Source organism: Mustela erminea, chromosome 13, assembly GCF_009829155.1.
Source record: "Mustela erminea isolate mMusErm1 chromosome 13, mMusErm1.Pri, whole genome shotgun sequence".
Classification (NCBI taxonomy): domain Eukaryota; kingdom Metazoa; phylum Chordata; class Mammalia; order Carnivora; family Mustelidae; genus Mustela; species Mustela erminea.
This window is the reverse complement of record NC_045626.1, coordinates 51786496-51812519: the sequence shown is the minus strand read 5'-3', so window position 1 is coordinate 51812519 and position 26024 is coordinate 51786496. Positions and strand designations below refer to the sequence as shown.

General features: G+C 34.7%; 1 protein-coding gene and 1 pseudogene across 3 annotated transcripts in view; one reads left to right on the top strand and one right to left on the bottom strand.

Annotated features, from left to right (window-relative positions):
- METTL4 (methyltransferase like 4) overlaps window positions 1-14881 on the top strand; it is a 41335-nt gene extending 26454 nt beyond the window's left edge. For all 3 annotated transcript variants that reach the window (XM_032310606.1, XM_032310607.1, XM_032310609.1), the window contains exons 7-10: window positions 5021-5195; window positions 7732-7838; window positions 8251-8342; window positions 13810-14881. In XM_032310606.1, the coding sequence (XP_032166497.1) occupies window positions 5021-5195; window positions 7732-7838; window positions 8251-8342; window positions 13810-13949 (514 nt within the window). In that variant the 3' untranslated portion in view covers window positions 13950-14881. The remainder of the gene's footprint in view (window positions 1-5020; window positions 5196-7731; window positions 7839-8250; window positions 8343-13809) is intronic.
- Window positions 8646-9154, bottom strand: LOC116571989 (annotated as a pseudogene).
- Window positions 14882-26024: the final 11143 nt, after the last annotated feature.

Here is a 26024-nt window from a genome sequence, read left to right as displayed (position 1 = left end):
ATGGGCTTAATATCACATCCTTGAGATCAGACCTGAGCCGAAACCAAGACTTGGATACTTAACCAACCGTGCCACCCAGGCGCCCCTGTAAAATCTTTTGTGTGAACAATGTGTGTTAAAGAATTTGACGCTGCCCAAACAAAGTTTGACTGTTCTCTTAGGTTTTGGGAGGGAATCTATACCTGATAGGATTGTTTTTGCTTAGAGTGCTTGGGTTGGGTGAAGGTAGTTGGGAGACTGGCTGTATAAATAATCTTAGGATAGGGATTGGTGCACCAGAAAGGCCAACCATGTCATTTAGGGTAGGCTTTGGTCCCAGTGGTATTAGTTAACCTGGAGACTGAGTTCAACCACCTGGGCTATCAGCCACTTTATTTTGCCTATGTAATATATCTCCAGTTAAAACTCTGGAAACTGAAGCTGAGGTGAATTTCCCTGGTTAGCAGTACTCTGTGTGTATTATCACACATAGATGCCGGGAAGGTAATGTGTTCTGATTCCATGAGAGAGGACTCTTGGAGGCTCTGTGTTTGTAAGCCCCCCCAACTCTGCTCTGAGTTTCTTCTTTTGGCTGATTTTAATCTGTATTAAACCATAATAACCTTTATGTGATAAATTTTTATTAGTCATCTTTTGTTATAAGCTGTAATCATGATTATAATAGCTTTCAATAAAGTTCTGTGAGTCTTTTTGACAAATTATTGAACCTGAGTGGTTTTGGAAACTGCCCAAACTTCCAGTTGGTTGTAGGAGAGAGGACAAAATTAAGGCCTGTTCCGAATTAAGGCCTATTCCTTCAGACTTTGTAGTTGCCTAATTCCAGATGACATGTTTTCATTCATTTTGGGTATATACCTAGGAATAGAGTTGCTGCATCACATGGCAGTTCTATCTTTAACTCTTGAAGAACTACTGAACTGTTTTCATGATGGATATGTCATCTTACATTCCCACTGGAAACATAAGAAGGTTCCAGTTTCTCTACATTCTCAGTGACACTTACTTTTTGTTTTGTGTTTATTTTTGATTATAGCCATCCTGATGAGTATGGAGTGATATCTTGTGGTTTTGATTTGCATTTCTCTAATGACTAATAATATTGAGCATCTTTTCATGTTCTTATTGGCCATCTGTGTATATTCTTTGGAGAATTGACTCTTCAGATCCTTTGCACATTTTAAAATTAAGTTGTTTGTCTTTTTGTTGATTTCTAAGACTTCTTTATGTATTCTGGATATTAGGCCCTTACCTTATATGGTTGGCAAGTATTTTCTCCTATTTTCTTTTCTTGCCTTTTCACTTTCTTTCTAATGTTTTCAAAGCACAAAGCTTTACACTTTGTTGAAGTCCAGCTTAGCCTATTTTTATTTTTGTTGCTGTGCATTTGGTATTTTATTTAAGAAACCATTGCCTTAATCGGGGTCACAATCATGGACACCTGTGTTTTCTAAGCGTTTCAGCTCTCATGTTTAAGCCTTTGATCCATTTGAGTTTAATTTTGTATGTGAGGTGGAATCACAATTTTATCCTTTTGCATTTGGATAGCCAGTTGTCCCAACATCATATGTTGAAAAGACTGTTCCCAATTACTTCTCATTATTAGAGTTAAGTGTTAAATTCAAAAGAATCAAAGCCCAATTTTGTAATATTCTTTGGTAATGTGTTCCAGTTTTCTCTAAGAATTATTTTTTAAAAAGTAACTTTAAGTTTCATTTGCCTTTTATCTTAATGAAAATTGATAGCTTTTTTATATGTTATTCTTGAATACTCTTTAGAAGTTTAAAAAAGTAAACAAATGATCAGAATTAGCAATATCTTTGGTGGCAGTTTTTATAATTCTGGAAAATAGACTCATTCCTTTTATAATATTTTATGATACTTTCATATAGTACATTTTGCAATTTTTTGTTTAAAAAATTTTTTTGAAATTTTTTGTTTTTTTCAGCCTGTAAGTGTATGTTCATGATCTTTTTTGTAATAATTTATTGTATTTCTTTCCTTCAACTTTTGAGTTTTAAAATTCCAAACTTTGAAAAAAGTTGAAAAAATAGTACATGAATATCAAATTACCTTTCCTCTAGATTCACCAGTTTTTAAAATATTTATTCTACCAAAATTGTATGTATTTTCTCTTTTCCAGCTCTCTGCTTGATATTGTAGACATCATGCTTCACTTATAAATTATTTCATGTGTATCTCCTAAAAACAAGGATATTCTTTTACATAACTATGATACCATTATTACTCCTAATAAAATTAATATTGCCATTAATAATATTATCAAATATACATGATATATTCTTTTTTTTTTTCATGTCTTCTCAAAGTGTTTTTTTATGGCTATATTTTCCTTTTAATTGTTCAGATTTAGGCTCCAGTCAGGTATCACACATTACATTTAATCTTTCTTTTTCTTTTCTTCCTTTAATGCAGAATAGTCTCTTGGCCATTTTTTACTTTTCAGGATGTTGACTCTTTTTTAAGATCCCAAGTCCCTTTTTTGTATATTTCCTACCATTTGGATTTGTCTGATTGTTTCTTCATGATTAGATTCAGGTTAAACAATACTATCTTGGTGATAAAGGTGCATATTTTATAGTTTGCTCAGTGATTTCCAGGAGATTGAACAACAACATCAAAAAGGAATATTTCATTCCTCCTTCTTTATGCCACATCAACCCAATTAAAAAAAATTGAGGGAATCAAAGAATCTGCAATTATTGGGAACATCAAACTTCAAAATCTTGACCTGATGTTTTTCATACTTTGGCAAACTTAGTTTTTTTTTAAGTTATCACTTTGATTATAAGAAAAGCTAGTCTACTAGAAGAGCACCAGTCTGGATGGTAGGAAATGGTTGTATAAGATGTGAATTGTTTTACTCATATGTTTATTTAAGAAATGCTGTTGATCATTTCCTCACATCATACAGTTGCTAAGTGTGCAAGAACTGGATTCCAGTTTTTATTGCATTTGGCCATTAAGATGTCATTTACTTTTTACAGAGTAGGTATAGTAGTAGAAACCTCATTATAGTCATTGGAGGAATAAAATAAAGTAGTGAAAGTAGTTAACACTAAATGCATACCAGTCCTTAGCTTAGTTGTAGAATTTAGGGAATTTCTCTTTTCTTTTTTCTTCCCCTCCCCACCTTCTCTGTGTCTTTTTCTTTCTTCCTTTAAAACCTAGGCTGATGGTGAGGAACTGCTAGAGAGGTTGAGACACAAAAGGAGAGGAATAACTAGCATCGTAAGATACTGGAAGATGGGAACGAGAGAACACAGGTGGAGGGATAAGCTTTAGATAGGCAAAGCCATACCATTTGATTTAAGAGGAAACGTATCCAAATGGATAGGTGAAGGTGTGTAAGGAGAGAGGTTTAGGTACTTGAAGGAGTCCGGTGGACTTTATTTTTAGTGATACATGAGTTAATTTCATCTGCCAAGAGTGAGTTTAGGTAAGAAATTTGAAAAGAGTTGAGGGTTTGTAGTTGACCAAGGATAAGTAAAAGAATTAATGAGTCATTTTGATAGCCTGAGAATGGGTTTAATTGACCCAGTTCTTCACTTCTGCATTTTTCTCTACCTGATTTTCCCCATATAAAGAGGTTGAATTGAATTCTGTGGAAGTGGGGTTGAACTGAAGATTAGAGGTTTGAAGGAGTTTGGGGGTGAAAGGTAAAGGGAGGATGGAAATTTAGGATGCTAATGAGAGGGCAGTGAAATGATTGGTAGTCTTTGGAGAAGAGGAGCATGTGTGCAGGCAGAAATGATTGAGTCAGTAAAGTAGAGGGATGGGGCATGGTTTGCTTCGATAAGGTCAAAGAATAGATGAAGACTAAAAGGTTATAGCCAGAGATAAATCGATGTTTAGTTTCAGAGTTGGAATAAGTGTGAGTGGTGATGAGGTCCAGGTTAGGGTTCCTGGAATGGATTAGTGGGATGAATGCAGTTGTATTTGTGTAGGGGAAGAATAGTTGAGGTACGCACATCATATTGATTGTGCCTTGAAATTGCCCAGGGTAATGACAAGATTTGTGCTGGTAAGGTAGAAGGATCTTAGCTTAAGGCTTCATTGATTACGGAGAGTGAGGAACAAATGGGTTCAATAAAGGACATTACATTCTAGCACAGCCAGATAGCATACCTCTCAAAGAGAAGTGGATTTTATGCAAATGTGGAGGAGTTTTAGCCTAGAAGCAGCTAACAGAGGAGCTAGGAGAATATGGACTCTCCTCTCTCTGTTGTGTATGTAGGGTGTTAGAGAAATCCATTAGATTGGATTTTATAGAGCAAGTAGTTCCAGCAAGAGAAATGAAACTTTATACTATTAATGACTGGGGTGGGAGTGCAAGACTATCGAATTTTTTTTAAATGAAAGCATGAGGCTTTCTTTTCTTTCTAAGAGATTTTATTTATTTGAGAGAGCGAGAGAATGAGGACAGAGCATAAGCAAGGGGAGTGGCAGAGGGAGAGGAAGCAGGCTCCCCGCTAAGCAGGGAGTTCCAAGACCTGAGCAGGAGGCAGACAGGTAACTGACTGAGCCACCCAGGCACCCTGAAGGCATGAGGATTTCAAAGACCCCAGTGGAATTGATTGGAATAAGAAAGAAGCAGGATGATAAATTGAGGGTTGAAAATATAGTAGAATATTGAGATAGCAGTTTGAAGACTCACTGTGATGGGGGTCCCTGTGTAAAATACAGATTATGGAAACCAAACAATGGTATTTGCTTAATTTTGAATGGGGGAGAAGGATATTAGTGAAATTACTGAAATGTAATACATTTAGAAATGATAAAGATAGCTGACAATTTTATACTATTAAAAATGAAAAATTGTTAATTCTGACTTGCTTGTAATAATGTGTCCACTGGGTGTCGCTGTGGCTTCATGTTTAGTTATACAAATAACTAGGTATAGGGGCTTTGTGTCTGTGGAGTCAATATTACATGGGTCTTCTGTCTGCTTATTTTTCCTTTTTGCAGTGAATTTTGCTGATATCACTTTGTTTATTTTTAGGTACAGCTATTTATCACCACTGCAAATAAAGCAGATACCTATTCCTAAACTGGCGGCTCCAAACTGTCTTGTTATTACCTGGGTGACCAATAGACAGAAGCACCTACGTTTTGTAAAGGAAGAACTTTATCCTTCTTGGTCTGTTGAGATAGTTGCTGAGTGGCACTGGGTAAAAGTAAGTTGAAAAAGTAACTTATTTGTTCATATAGTGTGACATATAAGTCACATAAATGTAGCATCTAATTTTTAACACTTAACATGTCACTGCCCTATTCCTTCAGAACAATCTATTTAAAACTTTTACCATACTACGTTTTTTCTTTTTGATGCTAAATACTTATATCTTCTTATTCTCAAAGGCTCTTTACTTTTTGTTCTCTTTTTGCAGTAGAGTCTCAAACTGCTGGCCTTAGGAAATATTTGATTCAGGGAGCGATAATTGGATGGCATTCTAAAAAGCTCTGATGTCTGTAGTTTAAAAAACAACAACAAAAAACTTTGGAGAATCTGTCAGTGAGCATTGAAATAGTGTTGTTCTTCATCTTCTTGCTCTTTATGCATCCACAATTTTGAAAAGTCACCCTTTTTGAGTTCTTTCCTGTAGTTGTTTTTTTTTCCTTATGTTGCTGGGCATGGGAAGGAGAATAGCAAACCCAGCACAGAAGAGGTGGAAAAAACCAAGAACCTTAAGTACTTTAAATTTTAACTTAAGTCTTCAGTGTCTTATGTGCCGCTAGGCCTACTTTTGAAAGAAGTAACTCAACTCTTGGATTGGTTGAATGATCTTTAGTGTCTCTGTTTACTATAAGAACCAAAAAAATACAGAAAAATAAGGCATCTGTTCAGAGTCCATTAGACATCTGTTTAAAGATGCATTGTCTACTTGATGAATTTTGCAAAAGCCCTCCTACATTTTAAAAAGATAAGCCAACTTGTTATCGATTGAATGTTTAGTATTTATATAGCTGATATATTCATTTTAGACAGGAGAATTCTGTTTTTATGTACTTTGTATGTATTTTGTGGGCTACCAGAATATCTTATAAAAGGTGTGTACATTGTTTATTTGCACCTATTTTAATGGACTTAGCAAACAAACATTAACTGTTGTATCTTTGCTTTTTTTTTTTTTTTTTTTTTTAGGATTTTATTTATTTATTTGACAGATAGAGATCACAAGTAGGCAGAGAGGCAGGCTGAAAGAGAGAGAGGAAAAAGCAGGCTCCCTGCCGAGCAGAGAGCCCAATGTGGGACTCGATCCCAGGACCCTGGGATCATGACCTGAGCTGAAGGCAGAGGCTTAACCCACTGAGCCACTTAGGCACCCCTGTATCTTTGCTTTTAATTGCATACTTTGGGCTTAGCTTTGGTTGATTTGGTATTTAGGACATTGATGGCAATATAAAACTCCATTCTACCCTGTACATAATGACAGTTCTTTTATTGTCAGAGATGGGGGCCAAAGTCAGGAAAAGGGTACCTTCTGAAATCCAGTAAATGTTAATACATAAAATCTAAGAGTATTCTACTTATTTGTAGTACTAATCAGTACAAGAGATGATATGATAAGCCCAGAGTTTAAAACAAAAAAACCCCAGTATATTATATGAAATGCTATTAGGTAACTATTTGTACTGGTATAACAAAAGGGGTAATTTGCATTGAATATAAAATATATCAAAAGAATAAGAATTTGCATATATTTATACAGCACTGTATGGAAGAGATACTGTCTCTCCTGGGCCCTAGAGGTGATAATAGGACTTTAATGATTTGGCTCTTTAGTTATCTTGATATTGAGTTAAAGGTTCAACAAATATTCTGTTGGTGAAAATATGTATTTCAGTGGTTAGTTAATAAATTGCTATTGCTATTATCAATTATGTTTTCAGTTTGATTAGCTTTAAGTGAGTCTTTGAGAGTATGATCACTCCAGGGTGAAATGACAAAATTGAACTTCTGGATTTATAATGCCAAGGGCTTAGACTAAGTATTGTCTATCTTACCAGTCCCTGAGCTTTTTTTAATTACTAATTCTAGCTCTGACAGTTTTTAATGACAGTATATTTTACAAAGTTTAATAAGATATACTTTATTATAATCCACTTAGTCACATAGCCAGTAATCAATAAGTATTGTTTGAATGAATAAATGAATTAATGATAACATGGTTTCAGGAGTACATTTTTAATGAGAAGTAGATTTTTATGTGTAAGATGATAAAGTGGTATTTAAAATATTTTAGTCCCTTATAGATGCTTTGTGAAGTGATGCTCACTAGCAATATGTGGTTCTTTAGCACTTGAAATGTGGCTTGTCAAAATTGAATTGATATTAAGTGTAAGATACACATTGGCTTTCAAACACTTAGTATGAAAGAAAAAAATGTAATATACTCAATAACTTTTTGAATTTATTACATATTGAAATAGTATTTTGGTTATGTGAGACTAAGCTAAATATATAATTATAATTATTTCCTCATTCTTCTTACTTTTTAAAATGTTTAATATTAGTAGAAAATTTAAATTACACATGTGGCTTGCATTTGTGGCTTACATTACATTTTTTGGATAGCACTATCCTAAAGGTTTAATTTCTTTTTCTTTGGTAGAAACTGTATAGTGATAGGAATTAAGCCAATCCCTTTCCTGGATATTTACAGATGTATGGTTTTATTTTGTTTTGTATTTTTGTCTCCTTCCTATCAGATCACCAATTCAGGAGAGTTTGTGTTCCCATTAGATTCTCCACACAAAAAGCCTTATGAAGGTCTTATACTGGGGAGAGTTCAAGAAAAAACTGCTGTACCATTAAGGTAGGAAACGTGATTTTTTCAAAATTGTATAAATGTATGCATTTATATGTTTTATAATATTAATAGTACAGTATAGATCATTAACTTTCCTTAATTTTTACATTTTTGAAAATCTGGAAATGGCTCAGATAGAAAAGTGTGAATGATATGGCACATGAAATTTTATATTATCTTTTGTTTTATCTGGTTATTATATATAACTTCAATATAATTGTCATTATATTGAAGAAAAGGAAATTTTCAGTAATGTCTCAGTACTTAAATTGCTGATTTCCATTATTGCTTCTATTCTTGAGTTTATTTTTAAATTCAGATTCTGTTTGAAAGGTGAAAAAGAATCAAGGAAACTATGGCTTATATATGAAAAATTGTCATTAAAATATAATTTATTTTGTTGTTTTGTTTTAATTAGGAATGAAGATGTAAAAGTACTTCCCATTCCAGATCACAAATTAATTGTCAGTGTGCCCTGTACTCTTCATTCCCATAAGCCACCTCTTGCTGGTATGTTTTTATAAAATAGAATTTTTATGACATCTGCAAATTGAAAAAAGAATTGAATTTATTATTTGAATGGTGTAGAGATTTGGAAACTAAATGGATGTTTTATTTTCATTAATATTCTAAAATTCATAGCAGAATTTATTTGTTTTGTTACAAAAGCTTTATTGTTTTCATTTGGTCCATGACTTGGGAGATGGCTCTATGATGGTTAAAGGGCTGGCTGCAGGGAGAGGCACAGGCAGAAGCTCTGACATCAGGGGGATGTGGACGTGCCCCTCAAAGGCTGCTGGGCTCTGGAAGCTTCTAGTTGTGCTTGAGGATGAGCCTTTTGAAGAGATACTTGACAGGCCCAGCCCAGCCTGGGGCCAGCCACCAGCCAACCTGTGGAGGTTAGTCAGGTGGTCACCCAAGTTTTTGATGAGTTTTGCCTCCTCATCTGGAAGTAGCTCTCCAGGAAGTCCCACAGATGGGGATTTATGTGGGTAGAACCCAGAGCATACATATCTAGAAGGGCCTGGTTCAGGCCCTTCTTCAGGGCCATGCAGCTTCCATGGCATTCATGGTTTTGCCTCGCTCATCTTGGGAGGGCTTCTTCATTTTTGAAAAAAGGTGTGGCTGTCGCACTGGTTTTGCATCTTCCAAGAGATGCCTGGCCAACTCGAGGTAGAAGTGCCTAGGCCTTCCAGAGTCACATTGTTACAATCCAAATAAAAGCCCTGAGAGGTGAAGGAGGTCTGCAGATTCAGGTTGACCAGACAGTTAACAGGGGCCTCCACCTTGGGAGGATAATTCTGAGGAATCTGGGAGCTCATCGTTGGTCAGCAATAAGGAGCTAACCAAAAGAAATGAGGTTGGCTGGTCCTGGAAGTCATTGCTGGAAAGGAGATTGGAAGGTGGTTGTAGAGTAGTCAGAGACTGGAAGAAGGGGGTCTCTGGGTCTGTTCCATCCAAAGACTGTTGAACAAGATTGTTGAACTGTTGAAACAAGAGATGGGTTTGTGGGATTGCCAGCTGCACTGTGTAGATGAGTTTCATTTCACTTTTGCTTTTCCTTTTATACCAATTTTTTAGGTTCCCCTTATTATATTGGTTGTTACTCCCTCACTGTCCTTGATAGACTGGAGACTGATGGGGCATCTAAGGACTGTAGTTCTACTAGGGGCTTTATTTCACTCTATCCCTTGCTTGTTCTGAGACCGGGAACTCAGAATAGCAGTCAGAGAGAGATAGAATCTCCTTGATACTTGGTAGAGATTCAGTTTTATGTTGAGGTAGTGTGGCTTTTCTGAACGATTGGAAAGGTAATTGCTGCAGCCTAGTCTTACTAGCCTTAGTGCTTTAATATAATGTTTATTATGCAGTGAAACTAAGCAGCAAGGAATAATGGAAAGTTTTGGCTTTGGAGATTGACTGACATGGGTTTAAATCCTGGTTCTGCTACTTTATGAGTTACTCTAACAATTTTTTACCTCAAAGTCCTCATTTAAAGAGAGACTAATGGTATTTGATTTTTTTAGAGTTGTTTAATCTTTGAGAATTAAGATTGCTTAATTTGAAATTATATAGCATGTAGTGGAAGCTCTGTAAATGCTAAATTTTTCAAGTACGAGTTTAAAAAAATAGGAATGTAGGGGAACCTGGGTGTCTCAGTGGCTTAAGTGTTTGACTCTTGATTTTGGCTCAGATTATGATCCTCAGGGTCATGAGATCAAGCCCCCATGTCAGGCTTCTCATTGGGCATGGAGCCTGCTTAAGATTCTCTCTCTCCCTTTCTCTGTGCCTTCTCCACCCCCAAAAAGGAATGTAAATGACATACTCAATTTGTGATTGTTTCTTCTTCAAAAATTTTTTTGAGGAGTATCTTTTTATTAATTTGGTGATTCCTGCTTAAAAAACCCAAAACTTTTAAGCTGCCACTCAGGAAAACTGCAGGGTCGCCAGCCTATCTATTATTTTGTAGAATATGGGATAGTTCATGAGCTAGAATACATGGGAAAGTGAATTACAGATTCCCAAGGTAATTTTTATTGATTGCGCTTAGGATTTCTGTTCTCTTAAATTGCTTATTTGGAAGAGTTTGTAGTGTTACTTCATTTGAGAAATATTCAGAAGTGTATCTGATGATCCATTCTTTGACATAGAGGCATGTTGAGTGAATAATTATCTTTAAGCTTTGGACTGTCATAGACTGTTCATTGCATTAAATATTAGTGACTTAAATGAGAAGTGAGATTGCACTGTTCTTTGAGAAAAAAATCATGTTTGTTACATTATTCAGTGTACCAAAACAGTATTCAGTGGAAGGAATCTAATTTGTATTCTTCTCATTTGAATTATCTTTATCATTCAGTGAGTATCAAAGCATAATTTAGTATTTGTCTTAGGGCTTATTATTTTACTTTTAAAAATCTAAAAGCTAAGATCCAACCTTTCATTCCCAAATTACAGTTAAACTGTTTATCAGTTCTTTTTAAATAGGATAAAATTATGTTTAAAGATTAATCTAAGAAACAGGGTTTTAAAATAGTAGGTAAAAATTAGTCTTTTATTAATCCTAAAAAAATTAGTCTTAACATCCCGTATCTATGAGGTGCAGTTCTGCCATGTTCCCAGTAGAGGGCAGCACAAACAAAAAAAATTTTTTTTCTTTTCTTTTTTTTTTTTTTTTTAAAGGCTTGGGACCCTTTAAAAAGAAGAGTTAGATTTTTGGGGGGAAAAATCCACATTACTTGACATATAATCCTTATGTTTTGGTTAGGTGGTGGTAGACAGGAAGTATTTGTAATTCTATATTTTTGAATTTATGTTATGTGTAGCAAGTACATATATTTTTAGGTATAGAGCTATAAAAATTAAAGCCATCAGAAAATAATTTCTGCATTGTATTTTACTCTGAAATCGTAACTCTAGGATTTGGGATAGTACATGTTCTATATGTAATGCTTAGAACTTTTACATGTAAATGTTCTTAAGCTGTTTTATGCAAATTGATAAAATGAAATGTTCTCTCTTGCTCCTAAAAGCACCAAGATTTTTAAAAAAATTTTGACTTATTGCTGCATTTACTCTGTTTTTAAATTTTGAAGTTTCCTGCCACAGATTAAAAGATAAACCATCAATAGCTATGCCTTGTAATCTAACATTATAAATGTATATAAAGTTTAAAGATTTAAAAGTATTTGGATCAAAACTGTTTTTTTTTACATTTTACTTTAGAAGAATTTCCACTCCTTTTACTACTTTACTCACTAACAGTTTCTATCTGAAGAGTGAAACAGTTTGATGAGATTCTGTGCACTGTTTTGAACCCCTTCTCCCCTCGCCCTGCCCTTTGTTTCCAGAGCAAAAGGGGAATGACTGGCTGTGTGTGCATTATTTCCTCCTCTTTGATTAGAAGTGTGTTTTGCTAATGTCAGATGTTATATAATTATCTAAGTATATGTGTATGTCATATTCATACTTTCTACATTTGAATTTACTTTTTAAAAATTGAGGTATAATTGACATATACCATTGTTTTAGTTTCAGGTGTACAACATAATGATTTGATGGTATATATAGAGAGAAATGATCACCAATCACAATATGTATAGATAACATTTATTACCACACATAGCTACAAATTTTTTTCTTTGTAATTAGAACTTTTAAGATCTTGAGTTTACTTTTAAACTGATATTTAAAATTAGTAAGAGTAAGACATTTCCATTCATTTGCTTTTATTTCTTTTGTTTTGTTTTGAAATGTAGTTAACATTTTAAAAATATTACTCCTTTAATTTCTATTTTTCTCAAACTGAAAGGAAAAAAAAATCATGCAGAAATGAGTTACATGTAGAAAGTAGGAGGTAGTAAATGGTTTTCGGTTTTCTGTACTATAGTTGTCAACTCCCAAGTGCCTGGCCATCTTTTTCTACTAGATTGTGTACTTTTAGGAAACATGAGTATCTGTTTCCTTTGTTAAGTTCCATAGCACTGATTATAGTGGCTGTTCAGAATAGTAAACATTTTTGACTGGCTGACTCCTGCCCGTTCAGACTCCAGATGATAGTTCCAGAATAGAGTTCCTAATGTATTTTACCAAAACACTGAATAAACAGGCAAACAAACAAAACCTTGCTTCAGTATAACCTTAGACCACATTAAAAGTGAATTGAGGTTGGTAAGGCATTGAATTCATGGAGAAAAAAATGGAAAAGTGATATAAGTTTATTGTCCTCTAAGGCTCTGGGGAAATCTTTCTCTTTCAGGTTTAGTAATTTTTAATTATACACTTATGAAAGGACTAGAACTCTCCTGTTAACATCTCCTAAAAGTTATTGAAGCCTAAATTTGACTGCAGTTGGATTATAGACAATGAATGCTTTAAATTCTTTGATTTTTGATAAACAGGACCAATATTTTTATAAACAGTTATTTTGCTGTGAGAGTGATTGGAGAACGTTATGAACATAAAATTTTATATACTTTTTCTTTAAAACTTTTTCTATGTCAAGTACTCCTAAGGAATGCTTACTGTTCCTAAAGGAAATTTGATCAAATTATTCCAAGCTCAATCTTGTATGCTAATTAAGAACTACATTTAAAAAATGCTCTTTTAGGACTCTTCATGCCTAAATTGTTATTTTCATGCCCACTTCATGTAATGGTTAATGTAGCTAACCAACAACAATCAAAGTTAAATTGATTTAAATATTTGCAATCCAAATGAACATGTGCTTTAAAAAAAAAAAAAGCTTCTATGGTAGAGTATGGGATAGTTTCTGTTACTGTGTATCTTAGCATTTAATCAGCATATGTTTGAGGTACCTTTTTCCTGATAAAATATGATTTTTAGTAGTTATTAATACATTGCATAAGGACTACTTACTTGTGGAAATATATGGTGAAATTTTAGGTAAAAAGGATCTATAATTTGGGAATGATGGAATGTGCTACCAAGTTAAAGCTATGAAAGTGTTTTATTTGTTAGTTATATGTGTTCAGTATTTTTATTGGTATCTAGTTCTTCATTTACTGTTCTTGCACTAATATATTGCTAGCATAGCATATTTTATCTCAGTTTTTTAAAGTGGGTTATTTTTGTGTTGTTCCTATATACTTCTTTTTCACACACAGAATACATTTATTAAAAAATAAAGTTAGTATTCAGCAGATATATCAGCAGTACTGGAAAACTGAAAAGTCACCTGTGAGGGTGTTGAAATTCTTTTTTCTTATCCACAAGTGAAAACTGATAAATCAGGACTCCTGAAATTTCTGATACTGTGTTTCCAATCTCAGGAGTGCTTATTTCAAATGATTTCTAACTATAAATACTAAAGCCTATGTTGAAATCCTTGAAATTAATTAACTGTCCCTCCACATTTTTAAAAGGAAATCTTCTTGTTTTTCTGCTTTAAAATGCTAAAAGGAAATTGATTCCTTTCTTAATAATAATTTTTGTGTTTTTTCTCTTTTTTGGACAGAGGTTCTAAAAGACTATGTCAAGCCAGATGGGGAATATCTGGAATTGTTTGCTCGAAATTTACAGCCAGGTTGGACTAGTTGGGGCAATGAAGTTCTCAAATTTCAACACATGGATTATTTTGTTGCTCTGCAAGTCTAGAAGCTGACTATGATCTTAAAGTTCTGATTTTCTTCAGTTTTCCTTACCCCTTTTTCCCTTATTCTAATGGATATTTCGTTTTCTTACCAACCAGTATGCTTAGAAATGTAAATAGGATTTGGTTTCTGTGCAGAAGACCAGAAGTGACTAGTCTTTATGTAATTTTGAGATGAATTTACTTCAATCGTACCAGTATTCCCCATTATTCCAGGTTCACTGCAAATAAAGAGGTAAGCAGTTAGAAAAATGACAAGACTTTGTTATCGAAAAAGTTCGGAAAGCATGCACTGTGAACCGGAGGTCATAATTCTGCCTATAGATGTGTTTTATTTGGCTCATATGGTGTTGTAAAAGAAATTTGAACCATCATTCCGAAAAATCGGGAAATTTCACATAAAGTGTAGATTTTTGCTTTACTTTAAACATCAGAAGCTCTGGCTGCACTGCTTCTGGGCATCAGTCAGTAGGACCCAGTGGTAGCAGCTCACTTGGGAAGGGACATGGCTCTGCAGTTCACCACAGTAACACTTGCTCCATGCCACTCGCTTGTGTTGTCTACTTGGCCTCTGTGCAACCCAAATTTTTGACTTCTGGTATACTGTTACATTCTGGAAAAATATTGAGAGACCTACCAAGTACCTCATCATTGTACTGAGCTTATCCTTTCTGGAGGGTTTTAAATTGCATTCAAGATCACTCTTCAAGTACTTCTTAGTTTTGCTAGTTTTTTTTAGAAGATTTAAAAAGTATTTCTTATAATAATGTCAGAAGATAACACTGCCTATCATTTAAAAGATATTTATATTATTTACAGATTTTCCATAAATATTTTTTTACTAAATAAAATACTTTTTACTGAAATTATTTGAAAAGCATGCTGATTTATTGTGTATAAACTTTTTTAAAATTGAGATACAATTTCACATAAACTTCTCCAATTTTTACTATAGGGTTCAGTGAGTTTAGAAAACATATGTATGGTTGTCTGTCTACCACCCTATTCATGATATAGAACATTTTCTTCACCTCTAAAACTCATGTGTCCTATTATAGTCAGTCTCTTCCTCCCACCCCTGGCCTTTGGTGAAGAATGATTTGTTTTCTATCATTAGTTTTGCTTTTTTAGAATTTTATATAAACAATTATAGAATATGTAACTTATTGTATCTGGCTTCTTTAGCATTTTGACAAAAGTATTTATATAATTTACAGCTTTTCTACAAATAGTTATCTGTTAAATAAAATGTTAGATTGAAATGGTTATCTGACAGGGTTGCCAATATGTTTACTGATTTTGCCAATGAAAGATGTTATTTTTCAAGTTTGTTCATTCTTTGAGTGTGTGAATATAGTATTATAGGCTTAACTTTATATTTATAGGGATATTCTAACTTGTTACTGAAATGAAAAAAAAGGTATTAAACATGAAGCAAACATCTCACAACCGCATTTGAAACCTTTTCCAGCTTCTTGTAGTATTTATAGATTTTATATAATTTATGGAAACATTTTATCCTCACCAAGGTTTTGGATCTTTATTTTTGCACCACAAATACTGATACTTGAGGGAAAAAGAGAGAGGATTTTTATTCACTGAATGTGGTATTCAAGACACAGAGGTGTTTTTTTTTTTTAGTTGTTATCTTAGCTCTGTTCCTAAATTATATAACCTGTGGGCCTTGTTTGTAATGACTGTTTAATTATTCGGCTCTTTTTTGAACAAAGGATGGTTCTGGAAAATGAAATAATCATATACCTTGTGAGAACAGAAAGGCCAGAGTAAGAGCATTGACCTTTGTTTGACTTCATTACCAGAGTTGTAGCCAACTGACCTAATGAACTTTATTATTTGTTTAATGTTTTAAGATATCTTCATTCAGAGATTTTTTTTAAAAAAAGATTTTATTTATTTATTTGACAGAGAGAGAGACAGTGAGAGAGGGAACATAAGCAGGAAGAATGTGAGAGGGAGAAGCAGGCTTTCCGCTGAGCAGGGAGCCCCATGCAGGGCTGGATCCTTGGACCCTGGGATCATGACCTGAGCAGAAGGCAGAGGCTTAAATGACTGAGCCATCCAGGTGCCCCTCATTCAGAGATTTTTATATTGCTTTTAAAACATGTAAGGATTTTATTTTCTGTCATATTCTTTTTACAGACTCAAAAAGTATTTTAGGACTCTTAGAAGTGCTTAGCCAAAGGGATAGAGCTAATGTTTGTTCAATAGTGTGTGTTACTCTTTGCTATGCTTTTTACATTTTATTGCATTTAATCCTTGTATAGTCCTGAGAGATATTATTTCCATTTAATAGTCGAGAAAACTGAGGCCAAGGAGACTATTTTGTCCTAAAACCTTAGTAAGTATTAGAACTAGGATTAGAATGCATAGCTCCCTGACTTCTGAGCCCTAGAGTTTTGTTTGATTTGGACTTACCTGGAGGCCATGCAATCACAGTTGGCATCCTGAGCAACCACACAAAAAGCCATTTCACCCACACATAGTTAAAAGTGGACACCACATTCAAGAAACTTTGGGGAATCTTGCCTCAGAAGATTGTATCCTTAAAATTCATGGCCTTTCTTTTGACATTCTTTCACCTTCCTGTTCAGGGTCCATTAGAGTAAAATCACAGAGCATGTAACTACTTTTTTGGGAGAAGATTCTCTTTAACTTGGTCCTTTCTGTCTTCCTTTCTCAGAAATGGGAAATAATAATACTTATTTCTGAAGTTGTTATGAGGATTAAATGAGTTAACACATGTAAAGTATTTGGAATATTTTAAGCAATCTGTGTATAAACTCTTCACATATTTTTTAGTTTCAGGTCAAAAAGCTTTTCTTTCACAATCTGTATTCCAATTCAGGGCATTCACCTGAATACTGCCTATGAAGTTTTTCTGTCTAAACATCATATTTTCTTGATCTTTTTCTTGAGATCAGATTTCCTAGCTTGTACCTGGTTTCATACATGAGGAAGCTTTGAAATCCGTCATTTCCATTGTGGTCTTGCCTAGAAACAAGTAATTGAAAATTAAAACAAAGGCCCCATGTAGCTCTTGGGCTTCAGCTTGTGTCTCTGAACTTCATAGTTACTGTACATTGTTCTTTGATGACTTCCATAGGTGGTTAATTGGTGGCCTTTCTCATATTTCTTCTATATTCAGAGACTTTAATTTTGGTTCAAAATAGATCTGTTATACTTGCAGGACCTTGATTTTTATGTAACTGTGGGCTGAACTGTTTGTACCCTCCCAAAATTCATATTCGTACTCTAACCCTCAATGTGATAATATTTAGGGGTAGGGCCTTTGGGAGGCAATTGGGGTCAGATTAGGTTGTCAGCATGGGGCCCTCATGATAGGATTAATTAGCTTTATAAAAAGAAACATGGGATCTCAGTCTCTGGATGCAAGCACCAACAAAAGGTCAGATGAGGACATAACCAGGAAGATGGCTTACAGGGAACCTGACCATGCTGACACCTGATCTTGAACTTTGAACCTCCTGAATCCCAAAGAATAAATGTTGATGGTAATTTTTATAGTAGCCTGGGACTGACTGAGACAGCCATCAAAGGGATTTTCTTATTGATAAGGTACCTACCAAGTAAATAAGGCCTTTTTCTTTGGATGGTCTGAAAGTGAGAATAGATTTTCTTCTTGGATGTTAACATTTGAGCTCCCTCAAAAAAGCCAGTGTCACTGTGGGCTGGTTGTCTTCTTGAAGGAGGACAGAGAGATTAGTCCGTGACTCAGGTCTGGGCCTTGCCTCAACTGCTACCTTGCTCTCTCCTTGCTGTAGGCTGAATTCACCTTGTCCTGTTCTAGTCCTCCGAGTTCTGTGACTCAAACTCTTTCTTATTAGAACACCAAATTCACCTTTTCAGGTTTGGTACCTTAGAGACATATCTTTAGTGAATTTTTATATTTCAGCTTCAGTGAGACTCTGGGTTTTCCACTGATAGTGATTCAGAGGAAGATTATAATCACATTAAAGGGCCTTCCCTTCCCTGAAGATGCTCATCAGTTCACCTCATTTGACTCATATCACCACTAGCCTACCACACCCTGGGAAGCACCACAACCCCGCTGTCATAGTTCTCTGGTTATCAGAGTGCTTTTACTTCAATTATGTCACTTTACCCTCAAAGCAGTTTTATGAAGTTGTAGTTATAATGAGAGAACAAGTTCATAGAGGCTAGCTGACATAGGTAATAAGTGATAACCAGGACTTGAATTCTGATTCCTAAATTAAGGCACTTTGTTGTATAATGTTTGTTAATGAACTTGAGATCTTACTAATAGGCTCATCAGCTGTTAATGAGAGGATCCATTGGGTAGCCTGAAGCAAATTTAGAAGGGTTCATATATAATCATCCAAACATACCTTTCTCAATATATGATATCATATATGATGTATCTATCTATTGATATAGGATATCAATATATGATAAGTTATTAACACAATAGTTTTCATTAAAGATTTTAGTGACATTGAACTGATAGCCACAATGCCATTCAGAACCACTCAGAATCAGTTAGGCTATAAAACCCTTTGACGTAAGTTATTAGCATATTTACCATGCAGTTCTGTGTTCCTCAATCAGATAGCCATTTTCAGTTCACGTTTTAAAGGAAACTTACGCAAAAATACAGATTTGGATTTGAAGATGGCTATTCAAGTAGTGAGAAAGGAAAGATTAAAGAAGGTAAGTGCAGGTGCAAATTATTTTATGTACTGTGGTGATCTGTTAGCAGTGTTTGGATGTATGGACCAGTCCAGAACTATGCAGGTGGTCTTAATTCATGGTTCTATTGACTAGTCCAGTTTGAAAGCAAGTCAGATTACCATGATAACTCCACAATCAACCTTTTCCCTTAAATATTCCTAAGAGTTAACCTAAATCTTCTGGGACTTCTGTGAACTTGAGGGGAACTTCTTGGTCTTTTTCAGTAGCAGTCCAAGACCTTTGGACCATATAAAAACAATTTGATCTCTAGGGGTGGAGAACATGAGGAAACTATTTTTTCATTTACTTTCTCTGATCAGGCTTTGGCCCAATTACTAGATAACTGTGACACAACAGTGGGATAACTTTGGGTGACAACTAGGGCAAATGAATGGTCACTTATGCTCAACAGTGTTAAATAATTTTTGGGCAGTATCTTTAAGGAAAAATACAAGGCACCCAGCTGATTTTTAGCTCCTTCTCCAAATTGCCCACACAGATCCTGATTATTAGTCAAACTAGACTGTTCGTTGTTATTTGACTTCAGGACTCTGTGCTGTTGGTTATGACTCTCCCTCAGTTGGGAAAAAACTAGGCTGTGGGATCAGCTGGATCTATATTTTGAGTCTTGATATTCATCTTCTGAGTGACTGAATAATTATTTAAACTATGCCTTCCTGTTTTCTGAGGAATAAGTAGGCTAACCTTTGGGCTTTGTAAGATTATTATGAAGATGAAGTGAAATAATGTATGAAGTTGCCTAGCATAGGACCTGGTACTTAGAAGTTATTCAATATATATGCTTATTTCTCTTTATTTACAGTCTTCCTGACAACATGTCTTAGCTTCGTGATCCACTTTTCCCTCCCCCTAAAAGAAGGCTTTTATTCTTGCTCTGAGAGCCGCTTTTCACGTGTGGATTATCCAGATAGGTTTTCCCTCACATTTATCATGGAAAGAGAAAAGTGGTTAATTCTTTAGGTGGCTCACTGAAAAAAAAATAGGCTTTTTATCCTCTGGAACACCTATTGAGAGGAGGAGAACCTTTTATTTATGTTTCTCCTACCAGCATACCTGAACTGCCCAAATGAATGAATGAATGAATGAATGAATGAAAGAACCCTTGGCTTTCAAGTATCTTTGAATTCTGTTGAGTAGCTAAGACTTGCATAAAAAACCATTACAGCATAACAAACCATAGTGTACAAAGATTAAGTGGTGGAATAGACAGAAAGTGATGCAGAAATTTAGAGAAGCAGATCATAGAGATCACTAAGCAATGAGAGAAACAGCGAGCAAACCAAGTCTTGATTAAATTTTGGTTTATTTTCTAGCCATAATGACGTTACTAGACAGTAGGCAGCTAAAATGTGTGAGTTCAGAAGAATTACAAAGAAAGCATTTTATTCTTTGTAGATTGTAAAAAATTAAAATATTATATATTTCTCTAGAAATATAGAGGATAATAGTACATGCAGTTTATTTTATCAGTTTGTTAGAACAGGAGTTTCTACTTCTCTGTATTTTCCACCTGTTGAATGAACATGTTATTTGGGCATTTTTTCTAGATTTGTCTTATAGGATTATTTTTATTATTTTACAGCTATACTGAGGTATAATTGGTGTAAATAAATTGCACATACTTAACAATGTAAAGTTTAATGAACTTTTACTTAAGTGTATACCCGTGAAGCTACCATCACAAACAAGATAATAAACATAATCTCCCAAGACTTTGTCAAAGCCCTGTATATCCATCTTCTGTAAGTACCCCTGTACATTTTATCCCTACACAATCTAGCCAAGTGAACTTCAGGCAAACTTCCTTGATTAGACCTTAGTGTAAGTTCAGTAAGGGTTGGCAGTCACCTTGGCTCCCAGCTGTTGGCTGCACCCTCTAAGCTCTGGTCTAATTCTCTTGACTTTTGTTTTCATCCTTTGAGTTATCCTCCCTTTTCTATGAAAGGTAGCATGTGTTTACAGCTGACTTTTTTTTAACAGCTTGCTTTCTGTCAGTATAATTTGGGAGATATGACAGCCTTCTTTTCATTTTATACACTCTCCCTTTGAGTCCAAGCTGGTATCATTTCTGCTGGCATAAATTCTCAAGAACCTTGTGGATCTTGTTTGGAACTTTTTTTTAAGATGCTTTTTATTAACTTGGGGAAGTTCTATTCCTATTGTCTTGAGAGTTTTTATCATGACTAGATGCTGTATTTCATTAGATGTCTTTTCTGTGTCAGTTGATAAGATCATATGATTTTTCTTCTTTAGTTTGTTAATATGACAGATTACATTTATTGGCTTTCAAATTACGAGGTAGCCTTTCAAATTGAATAAATCCCTCTAGGATGAGGTCTGTAACTTTTTTCCCCACAGTGCTGTTTTTGTTTTGTGAATACTTAAAAAAATGTTTACTAAACCCAAGATTATTTGCATTTCCTGGCATTTTTTTCTTCCAGAAGTTTTATACAATTTGGTTTATGATCTATTTATAGTTATTTTTATGTGTAGTGTGAGGTGTAAAGGTCAATGTTTATTTTTTTCCAAATGTATAGCCAATTAATATAGCATTAATGGTTATAACATTTCTTTTCTGCTACTGAATTGCGTTGACATCTTGGTTGAAAACAACTGACAAAGATATGTGGATCTATTTCCAGATTCTTAGTTTGTTCCACTGAACTATGTCTTTATGCCAGTTCCACACTATCTTGATTACCGTAGTTTATATTAAGAAGTCTTACAATCAGATAGGGTCAGCCACAAACTTTGTTGTTATTTTAATGATTTTTGATCATCACTTAAAAAAAACTTTTTTATTTAGTTAACATATAGTGTAATATGGGTTTCAGGAGAAAAGTTTAGTGATTCATCACTTATATATAACACCCAGTACTCACCACTGTGAGTGATGAGTACCCTCCTTAATACCCATCAGTCATTTAGCCCACCCCCAACATACCTCCCCTTCAGCAACCCTCAGTTTATTCTCTATAGTTAAAAAAGTCTTACGGTTTGCCTCTTTCTCTCTCTCTCTTTTTTACCCCTTCCCCCATGTTCATCTGTTTTCTTGCTTAAATTGCACATATGGTTATCACTTAAGAGATACCAATTTATTTGTAAAATTTACATTAAAAATTATTAGTAATATCAAACATTTAAAAATACTAGGCCAGGGGCACGTGGGTGGCTCAGTGGGTTAAGCCTCTGCCTTTGGCTAAGGTCATGATCTCAGGGTTCGGGGATCGAGCCCTACATCAGGCTCTCTGCCCAGCCAGGAATCTGCTTCACCCCCACTCCCCCCTGCCTGCTTCTCTGCCTACTTGTGATCTCTGTCAAATAAATAAATAAATAAAATCTTTAAGAAAAAATACTAGGCCAGTCATATTTTTTTCATGAATTATCAACAGTTCTGATTATCCATTTTCCTGATGAGGCATTCATATTTTTAAATGAATTTTTCCAAGCTTTATAATATGGAAATTCCGGGCACCTAGGTGGCTCAGTGGGTTAAGCCTCTGACTTCGGCTCAGGTCATGATCTCAGGGTCCTGGGATGGAGCCCCACATTGGGCTCTCTGCTCAGCGGGGAGCTTGCTTCCCCTTCTCTCTCTGCCTGCCTCTCTAACTACTTGTGATCTCTTTCTCTCTGTCAAATAAATAAATAAATAAATAATCTTTATAATATGGAAATTTAAAACATACACAAAGTAAGAGGCAATGATATAATGAACCTCTATATACTGATCATTCAGTTTCAACAATTACCAACCTATGACCAGTTATTACTTTATACTCCTGCCTACTCCTCCCACCTGGATTGTTAAAAAGACAATCCCAGACATCATATTATTCCACCTGTGGTGACTTCATTCATTCTACAGATGAGCAAAGTGAGATTCAGAGAGTTTAAATGAGTTGGTCAAAGTCATACAGGTAAGAAATAGCAAAAGTGGGACCTGAACTCCAGTCTATTTCACTCCAAATCCTACACTATGATTTACTTGTTTCTTTCTTCATTTTAAAACTACTTTACTGAGGTGTAATTGACATGAAAAAGCTGTACATATTTAATGTATACAACTTAATGGGTATGGGAATAAGTATATACTTATGAAACCATCACCACTGTCAAGGCCATAAACATATCCATCACATCTCAAAGTTCCCTCCTACCTTCTTTTTATTATTATTAGTAGTAGTAGTATTGTATATGTGTCTTTGTATGTATGTGTTAGAACATACTCCTCTGTCTCCCTCTCCCCTTCACCTGTTTTGCCAACCTTACACCTCCCCTCTGGCAACCATCAGTCTGTTCTCTGTATTTATAATTCTGATTCCTTTTGTTTGTTTATTCATTGTTTTTTCTTAGATTCCATTTATGAGTAGAATCATACACAATTTTTCTTTCTCAGTCTGACTTTTTTTTACTTAGCATAATAACCTCTAGGTCTATCCATGTTGTCTCAACGGGCATGATTTCATCCTTTTTTGGTTGTGTAATATTCTGTATATACATAACATTTGCTTTATCCATTCTTCTATTGATGGACCTTAGGTTGCTTCCATGTCTTTGTTATTGCAAAAAAAAAAAATTGCTGCAATAAACACCTGGGATACATCTATCTTTTCTAATAACATTTTCATTTTCCCTAGATAAATACCCAAGAGTGGAATTAGGGGTCATATGGTAGTTCTGTTTTAATTTTTTGAGGAATGTTCATACTATTTTCCAAAGTGGCTGTGCCAATTTACATTCCCACCAACAGTGCATGAGGGTTCCTTTTCCCCTCATCCTTGCCAACACTTGTTTCTTATCTTCTTGATTTTAGCTATTCTGACCAGTACGAGGTGGTATCTCATTGTGGTTTTGATTTGTATTTCCGTGATGCGGAACATCTTTTTATGTGTCTGTTGGCCATCTGTATTTCTTCTTTTGAAAAATGCCTATTAAGGTCCTCTTAACATTTTTTAATCAGTTGTTAATTTTTTTTGGTGTTGTATTGTTTGTGTTCTTTAAATGTTGTGGATACTAACCCTTATTAGATGTATCATTTGCAAATATCTTCTCCCATTGAATAGGTTGTCTTTCTGTTTGGTTGATGGTTTCCTCTTGTGCAAAAGCTTTTTATTTTGATGTAGTACCAATAGTTTATTTTTGCTTTTGTTTCTCCTGCCGTAAGAGATATATCTAGAAAAATGGTTGATGTCAGAGAAGTTATGGCCTATGTTCTCTTCTAAGGTTTTAATGGTTTCATGTCTCATATTTAGGCCTTTAGTCCATTTTGAGCTTATTTTTGTGTATGGTGTAATAAAGTGGTCCATTTTCATTCTTTTGCATTTAGCTGTCCAGTTTTCCCAGCTCCATTTATTGAAAAGGTAGTCTTTTCCCCATTGTATGTTCTTGCCCCCTTTGTCATAGGTTAATTGATCAAATATGTGGGCTTATTTCTGGGATCACTATCCTGTTCTCTTGATCTGTATATGTGTGTGTGTGTGTGTGTGTGTGGGCGCGCGCGCGCGCACATGCGCGCACACCTGTACTATTCTGTTTTGTTTACTACAGCTTTGTAGTATATCTTGAAATCTGAAATTGTGATACCTCCAACTTTGTTCTTTCTCAGGATTGCTTTGACTGTTTGGGGTCTTCTGTGGTGCCATACAAATTATTTGTTCTAGTTTTGTGAAAAATGCTGTTGGTATTTTGATAGGGATTGTATTGAATCTGTAGATAGCTTTGGGTAATATTGATATTTTGACAGTATTAATTCTTTCAGTCCAAGAGCATGGACTATTTTCCCATTTGTGTAGTCTTCAATTTCTTTCGTCAATGTTTATAGTTTTCAGAGTGGGTCTTTCACCTCATTTTTATTTTTAGGCATTTTATTTATTTTTAGGTTGTTAATTTATTTATTAGGTTATTTGTTTATTTTTAGGGTTAGTTTATTTTAGGTATTTTATTCTTTTTGGTGCAATTGTAAATTATGTTGTTTTTAAATTTCTCTTCCTGCAACTTTGTTGTTAGTATATAGAAACACTTCTGGTTTTAGGGTATTAATTTTGTATTCTGGCAGTTTACTGAATTTGTTTATTACTTCTACCACTTTTTTTGGTGGAATCTTGAGGATTTTCTATTTATAGTATCATGTTATCTGTGAATAGTGACAGCTTAACTTCTTCTTTATCAATATGGATGCCTCCTACTCTTCTTAATTTTTTTTTCTTTTTTTTAAATTAATTTTTTATTTTTTATAAACATATATTTTTATCCCCAGGGGTACAGGTCTGTGAATCACCAGGTTTACACACTTCACAGCACTCACCAAAGCACATACCCTCCCCAATGTCCATAATCCCACCCCCTTCTCCCAAACCCCCTCCCCCCAGCAACCCTCAGTTTGTTTTGTGAGATTAAGAGTCACTTATGGTTTGTCTCCCTCCCAATCCCATCTTGTTTCATTTATTCAAGATGGCGGAGAAGTAGCAGGCTGAGACTGCTTCAGCTAGCCGGAGATCAGCTAGATAGCTTATCTAAAGATTGCAAGCTACTCTTCTTAATTTTTAAATTTTAAAATTTTTAATTTATATTTTTTATTTTTTGTGTCTTATTTTTCTTGTCTGATTGCTGTGGCTAGGAATTATTTTTTAAACATTTTAAAATTTAAATACAGCTTAATTAATATATGCTGTATTATTAGTTTCAGAGGTAGAATTCAGTGATTCATCAGTTGCATACAGCACACAGTGCTCATTACTTCAAGTGCCCTCCTTAATGCCCATCACCCAGTTACCCCATCTCCCTACCCAGCTCCCTTTCAGCAACTCTCAGCTCCCTGTAGTTCGGCATCTCTTATGGTTTGCATCCCCTTCTTTTTTTTCTTATTTTATTTTTCCTTCCTTTCCCCTATGTTCATCTGTTTTGTTTCTTAAATTCTAAATGAGTGAAATCATATTTTTATTTTTCTGACTGACTTATTTCACATAGCATAATGCCCTCTAGTACCATCCACGTCATTGCAAATAGCAAGATTTCATTCTTTTGATGACTGAATAATATTCTGTTGTGTGTGTGTATGTGTGTGTATACACACACACGTATGTGTATATATATGCACACCACATCTTCTTTATCCGTTCATCCCTTGTTTTGGTTCATGTGGTGTATAATGTCAATTTGTGAATATTTAACCACTAGAAATAAATCCTAGGAATAAATCCTACCCGATTGTGGTGAATGATCTTTTTAATGTATTGCTGTATGCAGTTTGCTAATACTTTGTGTAGGATTTTTTCATCTATGTTTATCAAGGATGTTGGCCTGTAGATTTTTTTTTTTGTGGTGTCTTT